The 14796-nt window shown below is 44.9% G+C and overlaps 1 protein-coding gene across 2 annotated transcripts in view; it reads left to right on the top strand.

Moving 5' to 3' along the window:
* The first annotated feature begins 2067 nt into the window (after positions 1-2067).
* Positions 2068-14796, top strand: part of LOC117584379 (protein spire) — a 34334-nt gene continuing 21605 nt past the window's right edge. Inside the window, exons 1-2 of one of the 2 annotated variants that reach the window (XM_034273226.1) lie at positions 2068-3442; positions 11756-11814. In XM_034273226.1, the coding sequence (XP_034129117.1) occupies positions 2824-3442; positions 11756-11814 (678 nt within the window). In that variant the 5' untranslated portion in view covers positions 2068-2823. The remainder of the gene's footprint in view (positions 3443-11755; positions 11815-14796) is intronic. The other variant, XM_034273227.1, reaches the window with a different exon arrangement.

Below are 14796 nucleotides of genomic sequence, written 5' to 3'. Positions count from 1 at the left end.
ACCGCCCAGGCAGAACAGCCGCCAACAACGCCGAGAGTTTCGACTAGCCAAATACTTCTACTAAAGTCAGAATTTATATAGATATTTTGACATATATTCTAAGTAGTGGAAAGTCACAGATTTCAGCGGAGATTTAGTTCTAGATAATGATTATATTTAGCATGAAGCGTGAAGAGCTCACAGCCATTAAATGATCAATGTTAAATTATGAATTGGTCCTATCCAAAACCGGAAATATCAAAGGAATGTGCTCCATTTTACGGGTCATCATAACTTCGAGTACATCTAGCCCCATTGTGTGCGGGTTGCATTTCGTGTGTGTTCGAATTGTGAATGATTCACACGGCAGGCAAGTTCTCATATTGTTCAAGAACAAAGACAGCAGCAATGGCGATTGGCCGGTTGTGGGTTGAAGTTCGCCGGCGCGGCGGCTATTGAACTCCGCTCGGAACTTGACCAGGTGCCCGTTTGGCGGAGTATTATTTTTTATAGAAATTGAACCCAATGCAAATGGGTGGCTGGCTAATTAATTCATTAGCGATTGGCACATAAAAATTGCCATATCTGTGGCAATGGATGGTGATTGTCGATGGTGTACCAACAGCTTCTGCATGGTGTTGTCATCGTCGCCGTCAGGGGATATGCGTGGCCAGCTGCGCGTTGCTACCTAGTTGAGGACACACTTTTTATGGCTATTCGATGATTACGTGGGCCCAGAGCGGTCTCGGACTCTTCGGCAGCAGTTGCTGCCAATTAATAAAATGCACGTACAGAGAGAGATGCATTTTGTTTGTGTTTTATTTTTTATTAACGCGCAAAAACAAGTCGTTAAAGTTTACCGCAGATGCCTGATTCCCGATACCCAGTGATGGTGATGCTGTAATACCTATAACACTGTATGCAAATCTTCCCCCAACAAGCAAGTCGGCATGGCATTGATATAAAGTTTCAATTTACGGCTCATATATCATAACTTGGTCGCCCGTACTTATGGGGCTTATTATCTCGTAAAAATGCGACGAGATCCCTTACAAATGATGCTGGGATGTTGGATGTTGCGCGGTTTTCCAATGTCCCCAAGGACCTTGAAAAGGTGACCCAACTTGGACCCCGCCCATTTCCATTCTAGAAGTTAACTTTGTGTGTTTAGAGCATTTAATAAGATAACATTCATCCATCAGTTCTAGTAACAATAAATTAGTTCTCCACATGAAATCTTTCAACCTCTTGATAGAGCCACCATGGTGGAACATATATTTGCTCAAATTAAGTGCACAGCTCAATGTTTTTCTTAGTAAACCCTAAAAATAACCCAAATGTAATCAACTATGAGCACCAACTCGTATCTAATTATCCGTCCAGTTAATAACCCGGCCATTTCCGCCAGTCCCAAAGAGTTTTTACAGCCTTATGGCGACAGTGGCCCAGAGAGCAACAATTCCGCTCACTTCGGACTTCGTCTGACCTTAACACGAATCGCTCTTGGAATCGGCGAATCAAAATATTCAGACCCCCCAGCACCAAACAGAAACAGAATGAAAAGTTTAAAGCAAAGACAGGCAAAAGCTCTTATCAGCTGAACGAAGCGAAGCGCAAACACAACGAAAACCGGAATCAAAATAGAAAAGCAAAGAGAGGAGAGAGAGAGAGAGTGAGTGAGCGAGCGAACAGCTGAGCGGACATTTGTTGAATTCAGTGTTGCCAGCTTAGCTATTTTCTGACTAGATCTAGCGGTTTGCAATAGGCATATGCGGTATACCATACAAGGGAGGAATATAATTGCCGACTAACATGCAGGTGCAACACATATTTTCACTACTCCAGCCTTTCTTTTTAGCGGTCATTAAAAATGTGTTAGCTATTTCTAGCTTTTTTCAATGGCTTGTTTACCTATCCAGTAGAGTTGCCATCACTGGTTGGATTTGAAACATGTTTTCCAAGCCAAGCGGCTTTTTCACTCTCCCTATCTCTCTCGGTTGTCTCTCGCTTGCTCTCTCTCGTCTTTGGTTTTTGGCTCCGTTTGTGCTTTTGCTTCAGCTGGCGCGCTTGTTTAAAATTTTTCTCTCAACCGAGCGGACACGGCAAGCGGATCGGCGACAGCGACAGCGTTTAATGAAAATATTTAAACATGCACTTGACATAAAATTCAGAGTGATTTTCTGATTAAAATAATGTAAACAAATATTAGTGCGCGTGATATTGTTTAGCAGCTGATGAAAAATCAAAATAATTAAACAAATAGTTACTCAGCTCAGTGTTGTGAAATTCAAAACAGGAGAAGCAAAGCGGTTAAAATAAGCCAGAGCTAAGCAAACCAAAGCAAAGTAAAAGAAAAGTGCCGCAAAGAGCAATAGGCAAACATAACGGCAACCGTGCAAAGTGCATAAAAACGTGACGACAGCGCCCCAGCATAGTTCTTGTGCTCTGCGCTCTGCTTTTCAATTTCGTTTTCGTCTAGTATTCCTTTTGGTGTTACTCGTAATCTAAAATACTAAGTGTTCTGTGTCTGATTTGACAAGCACACACACACTTATGTACCCGTACCCGTAATATTTTTGTGTGTCAATTGTTTGTGAGAGAAAATCAATTTCTGTGTGTCCCATATCTGTTCAGTGTTACCCCGAACAACAGTAGGATAATCGCGTATTTACTCGACCTACAACCTGCCAACCTGCCAACCTGCGACCTGCCATCGATCGTGTGGAGCCGCAGCAATTCCGGGCTAAGCCAGAGCAAAGCAATCTCCTTATATGTGGAGGGGTGCAGGAGAGACTTGGACCGTTGCATCCGAACCAGAGTCTGGATAGGCAACCCAGGCGAGCCATGACGGAGCATCACATGGACGTGCACGCCGACGCGACGCAGAGCGTATCCGAGTCCAAGGCCATGGCTGCGCCCAAGGCCAAGTTCTCGGAGGCCGAGGAGGGTTTCCTCTCCACCTCGCCGGACAGTGCCAACGGCGACAGTGCCCAGCAAGCCCATAACCTTACTCACACTCACACCATCTCACACGCGCACTCCAAAGGAGCTGCCAAAACTCAGAATGGAAACGGCGGCCTGCAGCCTGGCGGCAGTCGCCAGCTGCTTCGGCACGCCTTCCACCAGTGCTCGTGTCCGGAGCAGTGCGTCACCCTGAACAACATACTGGACTCATTCAAGGCCCCGCTCTCCGAGGACCAGGCCTGGGCCCTCATCTACCAGTTCGCCTCCCTCTACTACAAGGTGGCTGCCCAGGCGCACAAGTCCGGCGGGGACTACGAGGCCGACCTACCCACCCGCTTCGAACTGCACTTCCATCGCGATGGCAGCGTGCACTTCTCTGGAGCGGAGCGGCTGCCAGAGCTCGTGGAATCCCAGGAGCAGGAGGAGTCCCAGCAGAAGCAGCCGCAAATGGATGACAGCGCCACCAGCAGCGTGGACAGCAATGCAGCCATTGAGAGAGGTAAGCGAAATAGTTCTTGGGGTGGGAAAAACGTGACAAAAAGGGAGCTAAAGTTAGGTTCTCGCTTGAAAGTTTGGAATATTTTATACACATTGGAGAGCAACAATTGGGTTTATTTTGATTGAGTTTATTCCGCTCTGTTGATTCCTATACAAATTATATTTCTTATCTGATTTTTGTATGTAAATGTGTACATAGAATCGCTCAGATGCGTTTACATGGTACATATTTATACATACAAATTCATGTACGAGATTGATTCATATGAGTTTGTGAACCTTTAATGATTGGAATTTATTTATTCAACTTATAGGCGAAAAATGAAATGAAAACTCACGCTAAACAGGGAACAAAGGGGGATAAAAGTTTGAAAAATAATTACTTTAGGGAATAGAATTAATATATTCGAGAAGGAGAGGAATACTTATATTTTTTCCGCTGCTCTCAGTCGTACCTTTTCTTTTACAACTCTTCCAACAGAGGTTGGAGATCAGCCCCAAAGTACTTGTGCACAGTGGGGGACTTGGGTCTAGCTTTAACCAGGGGGAACCGGGGGTCTCTCTCTCTCTCTCGCTCTCTCTCTCTCTCTCTCTCTCTCTGGCCAGCAAAAGCTTTCATTTTCACTTAATAAGCTACAGTTAGCTTCTTTCTTTTTGTGGGTCCATTTATTTTCGGACAGTGCCCTGTGATGTGCGTTTCCGTGTGCCATCCATCTGGGCATCTGGCATCTGGCATGGGCATGGCATTGGCATCTTTCCACCGCTTTCCAAACAAACAACCCACACAACGGATCCAATGATGACCTCTGCATTTAAGTTATGCAGCCCGCTTTGATTGAGGTTTTTCTCCAGTCCGCTTCTCCGTCTGATTGCGTGTTGTCTTGGGAAAGTGTAAACGGCGACTCCCATGAAGAAGAAGGTCCCATCCACATCTATCTAGCTATGCTCGTAGATGTCTGTTTTTCACTTTCTTTTGTGGCTGGTGCTTGGTATTTGTTTCTCCAGTTTTTGCCTCCTTCATTTTTCTGTAATTGATGAGGGATCTTCAGATCTGTCCCCTCCGATCTTCAGAACGTGTCCCAGCTAATTGTTGAATCATTCGATGCTGGAGACTGTGACTGACTTTTAGACTTTTAGATAAGCCACGTTAATTGGAAAATATATCTGTCTGTGTGGTGGCTAGACAGGGATCTTCGCTCACGTGTGGCCCGTCCCACACACATCACACATTAAAGATCTTTCATGTGACTTTTGGGTCCCGGAATGCCTCAGCATTCTACTGCATTTCCAAGCTTCAGTGCTTGGTTGTTGATCTATCTCTGTATGGCTAGTGGCAAGTCTCTGTGGCTTCTTACATGTGTTTTGTACGCGGAGAAGCAATTAGCCAGCGTTGGGTATTTATTCTTAAGGGCATTCGCATACTCAGATGCAGGAAGTTGGTTGGAAATATTAATTAAAATGTTCAGCTGCGAGTGGAAAGAACTTTCAGTGTTACAGTCCCATAAGGAAGATGGAACACTCGTCTGGAGTTCTCAGCAGAAAGATGAAATCTAACAACGTTCTTCGGGGCAAATAGATGACGAAGGCAGACCTTGCGACACCTTGATTACCACCAATTTAGAAGCTAAAATCAAACCCATTAAGCTATAAAAGATATCAAAGGTGTCTGTTACCTTTAACCGACAGACAGACAGACAGACAGACAGAAAGAGCCAGCAGCGTCAATTAGTCTGCTCAAACAAGTTATTACAGCGATACCACAGATGCTGGCAACTTCTAATGGGTTTTTCGTCTTTTGTTTATGTTTCGGTGTTATCCGAGCAGGTTCAAAGCGATTAAAACGTGTGAAAATCAGCGCTGAAAACTCGAGGGAATCGTTTGGCAGCTTACATTCTGAAAGCTTTCAACTTGCCGACCATTTTCTGTCTTCTGTCTTCTGTCTTCGATTTTGATTTCGGTTTGGGGCCCGCCTTTGAGTTCGGAATCGCGCTCTATCAGCTTCTGACAACCGCATCGCCCGGCGCAACGAATCATTGATTGTGATGTGCAGACTATGGACCATGGAGACCACGACCACGACCACGACTATCAAATGTCGTGGGAGAAGGTGCCGCGGTGACGGGAGCGTCGGCGGCGCCGTCATGTCGCCGCGCCCTATGGCGCCTCGATTAGGCGCGCAGCCGTCGCTGCAAGAGGTCGTCCGTGCGAGTGGGAGCGGGAGATGCCCATGCTGCCCGTGCTGGTGGCTCAATAAATTCTTGGCCAAATTGGCGCTTGAATCTGTCAACACACAAACTCGCCATTACGTTTTCCACCAGGCGAGCAGCAAGATGCGGAAAATGCTCGCAGTGAAAGTTTGTTGTATTTTTTTTTGCCGCTTCCCCCAAGGTCAGGTCAAGTCATGCGCAGTTCAAGAGAATCGGGAAAATGTTGTGGTAGGTTCTCTCATTCTGCACTTTTCCATTTTCCTTTCTCTCCCTCTCTCTCTCTCTCTCTCTCTCCTCTTTACGTGTCAGCTGTTGATTATTGTTTCGTTAAGTTTATTCTTCCCCTTTAATTCTGTTCTTCCGCTGCGAACAAATTTCTCCCGGCGAGTAATCAAAGAAATTCCCCCCAGCAATCTACGTAGAAAGCGTCAGCCAGAAACAATCCCTTTACCTTCGGGTTCGGACTGCGCCGATGGGTGATGATGATATTCCATTTCATCGCTTGGTCTGTGACTCTCTTGTTTTCTCTGCAATGGCAGTGACCGTTGAAAAAACTGACAGACGGACAGAAGTCATGGCAGTCGCTCGACTGGTTTAATGTTTAAATAATTACACCCAAAATAATGGTACCAAAACATAAACACTGCCCCAAACTAGAGACTAGAAAAGCCAAACACACAAATTGTACAACAAAGTGCATCAGTTTTTTGTTCGTTTTTTGTGGCAGTAGCTCTGGGCGGGTGAGGGGCTAAACGCAGAGTTACCAAAGGGAAAATAAAACAATGACATTTCCACATTTCACTTAATTATTGAACAATCCCAGAGTTTGCTTTTAATTTCATCTTGAAGTTCGCATCTTTAGTCAGAGTCCGACCTTAAGCAGACATTTTTCCTGGAATTTTCATAGCCCAGAGCGGAGACTCTAGTATCAGGTTCCCCTTTCCGTAATACCAAAATCATTTCGATTTTGCAACCGATTTTGTGGTTGGATCTATTTGGAATTTGTGGCGTTATGTGAGGGCATTATGTTCGCCTCGGATTAGACCATTTGGGGGACCCCACCCGAAGCTCTTTTCTGTCTGACACATCGTTTGGCAGACACAGAGCCACATATAATTGCTGGCTATTGTTGTTGCTGCTCCAGTTTTGGGGTCAAATTAATATAATAATATTTCCATAATGACAGCAAATGACATAAGCCCGAACCTGAACCCAATCGCAGTTCCACAAGAGTAGGTTTGCCTCTTTTTGTGTGTATTTTGTTGGGCCTCTCCTATAAACTTGTCCACCTGTGCAGTTTGCATCTGTCTTGTTCGTTACGAAATTCGGACTGCATTTTGGATATGAAACGTTGTTAAACGCTTTGCCGTAGCTCGCACTCCGGCAGACATTTGTTTTGAAAGTCCAATAAATCAAACGATAATCCAAAACTCTTGCTCGGCGTTTCATCTCTTGTTGCGATGACACTTGCCAGTGCCCCACAATGTGGGGCGGCAGTGGCACCACACCACACAACACACACCACACACCACCTACAGCTTTCCATATTTATAAATACATTTTGATGCAATTAAACGCAATCGAAAATGGCAAATGCCAAAAGCCATAAGCTAGTAAATGCGCCAGCGAAAGAGCTGCTTTTCGTGTTCTTATCTTATCGCTTGTACATTTACTTATGTATTCGTGTGCTGGATCAGGCTATTGACTCCGTAACAAAATTGTGTCGAGTGGGGCAGGCAGAAAAAAAGACATAAATGGTTCACACTTCCATATGGAAAAGGCTCAGAAAGGTGCGTACAGAAATATGCAAGCCACGCGGAAAAAGCTTCTTCCAAGTCTGTTTTTAGAATCGCTCAAGCAAATAATTGTTTTACCAACTCCATAAATTCAGCTATCAAATTTCTTTTGACACATTTACTTTTGAGTGGGGTGTGGGCGCGGGCGTTGGGGCTAATTCACCTTGAGGGAGATTTTTGCACGGAGTCCGCGATGACTGCGCAGGCGAGACTAAACTGTAATCGAGACTCTCGCTTTCTCGCTGGAGCTGACTCGATGACTTGATGACTGTGAAATTAGACAGCAAGGCAGCGGGTGCTGTATCTCTGTTATCAACTAACCGACTAACCGACCGTCTGATTGACTGACTCCAGCTCTGGCACAGTCTCTGGTGCTGCTGCTGCTGGCTCTTTCACTTTGCATACTGCCATACGACGCTTAAATTACAATATAAATTTATATGTATACATGCATATGGAAAGAAACAATCTTTAATCAGCATTTACGCTTTCATCTTTCACATTTCTCAAAGCCGGCCGCGAGTGAAAAACAACACCAGCAATATGCCCATAAACAACAATTCAACCTGTTGACGAGCAGCAGTATGCAGATACAGATACTCTGCCGAGAAGCTGAGACACACTCCGAGGAGCACTTCGGTGGCACTGACTTTGGCTTTAGTTTTGCTTCGGCTTGAAACTATTTTAATTTGCTGGCCAATTTGCATACTCTGAATATTTTACAAATTTGTTTTGTCTATTTGTCTGCTTTAATTCCAAATCGCTGGCCATAAACATTTATAATTTTTCTCTTTCACTTCATCGGGAGCAAACAAAAGATGAAAGCAAGAGTGACATTTAGAGCCCAGACCTTTATGCGGAGGAACCTTTTGTCCGAGTCCAACCCACATATGTGGCGATGTGGGCCTTACGCAACGGCCAGCCGTGTGTAAGATAATTGAAGAATGGGGCATCGATTGGCTCTGCGGTTTGTGCCTTATTGCGGAATGCCATTCAGAGGAACTACAAAGCTGCCTGGGAACCAGACTATGATGGATGTGCCTGAATAGATGTTAAGGGCAGAGATAATCCATGGGATAATATTGATTATTTTGTCAGAGTGCATATTTGCTACCTTTATTGCAGTCGCACAAGTGAATCCTGCTGAAGAGCATCCCCTTGAATTGCATTCGTCGATAAGGGTGGTTTTTGTTGCCTGCCCACATCGATATTCAACAGTTCAGGGTCACATGCGAGGGCAATTAACGTTAAGTTCTAGGCACCAAAATAAATTGTGTAAAATTACACAACTCTTGTTCCGCTCGATCATCTGTAATTGGTTTAGTAATCGCGCCGAAAGCCGAAAGCCGAAACGCCTGTAATTAAGTTAATTGCGGACTGTCTGTCTATCGCTTCCCGATTCATTCATTATTCATTCACCGAATATTGATTGTTTTATAATTCGAAGCGGGAAGAGGCAGCTAATTGTAAGCCAGAAAGAAAAAAGAGCACGGATAAATATCTTGAAGCTGTTGCAATGCAAATTACAGTCCCCAGACGCACAAAACACTTTAACATTCCACTCGAAGAACCATGTGGGAAACGCAGAGATAATGAAAGATTTGCGATTTGTTTGATTAATTAATACAAAATGTTATCTGCTAAATAGACCAATAGATATCGCATTTCCATAGCTATTTAATTCGTTAAAGTATTAAACAAAAATAAGCTTTGACTTGGCCTCATGCCATGACTTTTCTCCTGGCATTAGAAAGTAAATTGCCATGAGGCCACTTGGTCAACCGTCAGAGGCAGCAGCCACCTCAACCAGCAGGCCACATTTATTACGAGAAAACAAAAAAAAAACGTTGATACTTTTCCATTGAACCTGATCAGGAGAAGGAGACGGAGAAGGCTGTAGGTGGACTGTGGACTGTGGGTGGAGGGCAGAGCAAACAATTGAAAGTCAGTTGCCCAAGTGGCTGCGGCTTTATTATTATTAATTGGATTTGACTAAAGGAAAGTCGGTGTCTATTGTCTGACCCTGAGACGGAGCCATGCCCATTCCCCGTTTATTATTCGCAATATTTTCTATCGGAAATGCAATTCTCTCCGTGCCGCGCGTGCAAGACTTTCGACGCGAGGCGAATGCTTTGGGGAGTTTTCAGGCAATCTAATCTTATCAGAACGAGCTAACCAATTTCTTTTTATTTTGTTTCTTCACTGAGCAAAGTACAGACACAGAAACTCATTCGCCATATGAATCCCTCCCTCCCTCTCTCTCTCTCTCTCTGTCGCTCTCTTTTGAATTGGATCACCAATTAAGCGACGTCCAGTGATTCATTTACAGATAACAACATTTGATTGTATTCCTTCATTTTTATTGGTACTGCACCCCCCGGCGAAAACTAAAGCAGAATCTCGTTGAGGAAATACAATTTTGGTTCAATCTTAAGTCGGAGATCATCTAGTTCGAAGATTCAGCAAATTATGTTCTTCATTTATTATTAAACGATATTTCGTTTCCCTTCTTAAGCTGTTACCACATCAGATATTAATAATAGTTTCGAACAGCGGTGTCCAGAGCAGTTTCCTCACCATTTTGTAATGTCAAAGAATGTCTTGCAGTAGCTGAATGAATGTTTTTGCATGGATTTATTACATTTGATAGTGCTAGACATATTTATTTGATCCGCAGCATCTCTTAAACAAATGAGAAACGATCACAGGACTTACATTTTCCCTGCCAGATCTGAGGGGATCCATCTTTAGCTTTAGCTCGAAATTGTTCACAGATGGGTCGACTTGGTCGTGGATCTCTTGAGATTTGAAATTGTAACGCTCGAAAGTCAATCGGTAGCACATGTTTGCAGACCCTCGAGCAGCCTGTCTGTCATTAATAAAACTGAAATTGTGCGAATTTCGACAGCCTGCCATACATTTGAAATTCTTTGCTAAATGTCAATTGATTATTAAGTGGAACCGCCTGCCTGCCTGCCTGCTGCTGAGCATTCAAATTTATTATTTAATTATAAGTCGCGGCATGTTCCAAAGGTCTCCTCTCCATGATGGAATTTTTGCCTGGCCCCGTCCCTAGAGCCTGGTGCTTGCCTCATTTCCTGCGAAAGTGATGGACAAGCCAGCCGGAGACAATAAAACACAACAATGATATCATGCTGTGCCGCCTTTGAGCTCATCTTTTGCTTGTATGCCATGTTTTTCGGCTGTGTTCTGGTTGTCTGACCCGCAGACTCCACTCAACCTGCGGTTAAGGTTCAAAAGTTGAATGCGGCACCAACACAATGGGCCCAAAGGGGCCAAGATCAGGGCGGCAATTCGTGAATCATAGCTGGGATTGCGTATCTCTTTTCCCACAGGATAAATACGAATATTTGTAGCTTTATTTGGAGCTATGCCTCCACAATCTCTAAGCAATAACTGGCAATATTTTACTCCACTTTTGATGTATTTATTGCCGGTTTGTACCTGCTCCAACTGTTGTCCACGAGTCACGCTTAATAAACCACAAAATGGAATTGTTGGGCCGTGATACAATACGAAACAACCCACCAAGGGGGGGTCTGGTCTTTGTCGCGGGCCAGTTTGTAATCAAAAGCCGGCCGGTCAGCAAATCAAACTGAAACCTTGGCCCGGGGCTGAGTCAACTATTCTCAAACTTCGTTGCTGTTGTTGTTAAAATGCATTTAATTGTTTAACAAAATGCCAAAGCGCTTTATGGATATGCCTCGTGTATCTGTATCTGTATCTGTATCAGAAATAGAGATATAACTTATAGTACTCGACTCGACTCGGGTTGGTTTGGTCTGGTTTGGTTTGGTTTGGCTTGGCTTGGCTGGCGGGTTCGTTCATTGACAATTTTCCGTTGAAATGCTGCTGGTCAGCGTCACCTGCCCACCCCGATTTGATATGTCCGTCTGCACAACAAGTTTATGATTGCTGAACCCGTTCCAGGTTTCTGTTTTTTACCAGGCTTGGCCCCACACTGCGGAAGTTTCACGGCAGGCGAACACACACAAAATAGATCACTCGTACGGTGCGGGGCTTTTGCAATTTTTGCATATCTTAAAATGCAATTGGAAAGGTGAACAGTTGCTGTGTTGTTTTGGCTTTGTGCTCTGCTTAATTGCAATTGGCTCGTTTATGGTTTTCTCGCAAATGATTTCCCGACCGAATGACTGAATGTCTGTTAACTGTAACCGAATCGCCGCCAGATTATGGCCACATTTATGGCATATTATTATTTCATTTACAAATTGCAAATCTCACAAATGCTGTTGTTAAATTTCCACTTCATTTTTGTCTACTCCACAGCCTTTGACAACAACAATCATCATCAGCACCACACGCCGCTCGTCGTCTCGCATCGAAAGGTGAGTGATATTTTCATGGGACCGGGACCGGGACCGGTACCGGTACTCTTTCTTCTGCCTATTCCCTGGACATGTGCTCGCATTTATTTTTTAGTTTTTACTGCCCTGCCCGTTAACAGTTTTCAATTCTTTCCCGTGGGGGTCTCTTTAGTGCCCACAGATTAAAGATTAAAGATTAAAGATTAGAATTATGGCTCGTAAAGCTCGCTCAAATGAGTTCATTCCGAACGGATTGTTGCTGCGGTTCCGGTTCGAGTTTTAATTAAGTTCTAATGATTTATGATAATAGAAGGGAGGGGAACGTCAGCATCGGCAAAGATCGCAGGGCAAATCAAAGCGGAAAAGAACTGTCCGTCATTGGGCATTCCCATCAGGTGGATCTCCGGCTACATAAAAGTCTCTAAAATTGGAGTGAAGTACTCAAAGACCAATTTCCAACCTGTTCGCCTAAGCGAACGGCCACGAACACGTTTCATAGGATATTATAGGACCCAAGTAAATGTAGTATGGATAGAAATATTCTTCCGAAAATCTACAAACTCAACGATAAATATCCATGTCCATATCGGAAATGCTCTGAGCTCACGCACGTACCAGAATAATCTTTCAAATCTTGATTTTCCTGAGTCTCAGTTCCTTCAATTTTCACATTTAAATATCTTCCAAACTGTTAGTTTATTTTCTTGTATAGCCTTGGAGCTTTCCGTTTACCATTTTGGTGCGGTATCCGACAGTGAGAAGATCGAAAATAACGTCAGTTGTTGCGGGAAACCCATAGAGGAGATCCCCATGATTGGTTTTCTTTATGCATGCGCTCAGATGTTGAGAATAACCATGCCCCAATCGTGTTTTCAATCATACCAAGGAGGAATCCCACTCCTTGGTCGTGGCTCGCATCAAACTTAACAGCCCATAAAGCAAAATGAGGTACAACCGCCACGACCAAGAGCAAGACCAAGACCAAGACCAAGACCCCTTGGCCTAATGTGTGAAAGTGTTGGCGGGAGAGAGCCAAGGGAGAGCCACACAACGGCTTTATGGCGATTTTAGCAGATGTTCAACATGCCCAGTCCAGAAAACTCCTTTCAGCTTTCACCCCTCCGCCACAGCCACTGGCCCGAGATGCGAAAGTGTTTTCAGAAAAGCCCACGAAGAATGCACTGCCGAGGGTTTTCTGTTTTCGGTTCCCAAGCTCAGGCCAAAGCGGAGGAAATGCGCAGGCGCTCCAGGAGTAGGAGGAGAGGAGTTCACATGATGATCGTTAGTAGCGCTGTTTGGTTGCCGGCTTCGGGGGCAGGCTTGAATCGCTGCCAAGGTAATTAAAACAACGAGCATCTGCAGCGGCAGCCAACACCAACTGCATTTAGGCCCAGAAGATCGTAACATGGAAGCGCCAAGTTTCTCTACGCCTGAACATTTTTAATGTATCTTTTAGCTGGGTCGGGCATGCACCACAAGCGTTGTGGACGAGGTGGCTGTGACGTTGGCTGTTCCCCTTTCCAGCGTTTCCACCGTTTTCAATTAAGTGCTGCCGCGATTGTTTCCATGTAATGGGTGTGTGTGAGAAATATTCATGTTTCCACTCAATGGAGGTCGTTCGTTCGTTCCTTATGTATGTTCTGCCCTCCTACCAGTGGAGAAGTTTCAGCATAAGGCAAGTCCATTGTGTCGTTGTTCCATGTGAACTTTTCTGAGAGGGTAACCTTAAAAATTCGTATAGTTTACATTGCCACCAGATCATACTTATTAATGGTTGTTCTCGACACAAATATAGATGAGTTCCGAGCCAGTCAGGCACCTGCCAGTAGCCACAGCTTAACTTTCTCATACTCAAGGGACAGTAGCCCAGTCAGCCCCAAGCCAGCCCCAATTGCGATCAATTGAATCAGGAGATCCAACAGCAGTCGCTGCAATTGGACATTATTATACAACAATTCGCAAAATTACCCGGGGGGGGCAGATTTCTCGCTTTTGTAAGGTCAGTCCTCCCCCTCAAAAGCGATGGGCGGGCGTTGAGAGTGCGACTGCAATGCGCAAAAATATTCATTTGTTTAAAGTCGCAACGCAGCAGTGGAAGAGGGGCGCACTAACAATTGAAATTGAGTGGAAAAAACAATTGCCAGAGGTGGAGGCAGAGACAGAGACACAGACCAAAGGCAGGCAAAGAGCTAAGAGTTAAGAGTTAAGAGTGACAGCGCGTGCAGTGACATTTTGCGCTCGAAGTGCACTTTAAACATGTTTGACCTTTGTTTGCCAGTCGGAGCTAAGCCATAGATATATTTATATATAGTTTTCCCATGCCTGAGAGCTGCAGTAAATACTTTTTGGCAGAGCTGCTGCCTTAAGTTGGGTTATGCAATTGGGCAAAGGACAGCTAGCAAAGCGATGCGGAACTTATGGCAGCTATCATATGACAAAGGCTCGTACAAGCAACGGCTGTGCATTATGCAAAAATACGAAAAATTGATGATCATACGAGTAGGGGAAATTGGTATTGGGATAGAGAAGAGATACACATGTTTATGGGCAGATACAAATTACTGCTGGCAGCAGCCCCACTAACCGCAGAAGACTTCATCAAGAGCTCGGCACTGCCTCCTGATTTTCCTGATTCCGCGACTTTGTGGCTCGTGGCTCGTGACTGACTGACTGAATGACAGCCAAATGGATCTGCAACTAGGAAGTCTGTGGCAAAATTTCTGCGGTTAAGTCAACCTACTAAGGTCGCCAGTAAGCTTGTAATCCATATCGAGTGGGGGGGGGGGGGGGGGGGGGGGGGGGAAATATTGGGGGGCGGCCCACCCCCCGCCGGGTGGGAGGGGGAAAAACCAAAAAAAACCCCCCCCCCCCACGGGGAGAGAGGGGCGGCTCGGGGCTCCTCTTCTGCCCTCCTGCCCCCCCCCAACACTCCCCCCCCGCGCCGAGTGTGGGGGCGCGTTGCGTACATTAATAACAGTCTCTAGACAACGACAACAACTTACT

The sequence above is a fragment of the Drosophila guanche genome, unplaced genomic scaffold, assembly GCF_900245975.1.
Source record: "Drosophila guanche unplaced genomic scaffold, DGUA_6, whole genome shotgun sequence".
NCBI classification, from domain to species: Eukaryota; Metazoa; Arthropoda; class Insecta; order Diptera; family Drosophilidae; genus Drosophila; species Drosophila guanche.
The sequence above is the reverse complement of the archived record's forward strand: the minus strand, read 5'-3'. Positions and strand labels throughout refer to the sequence as shown.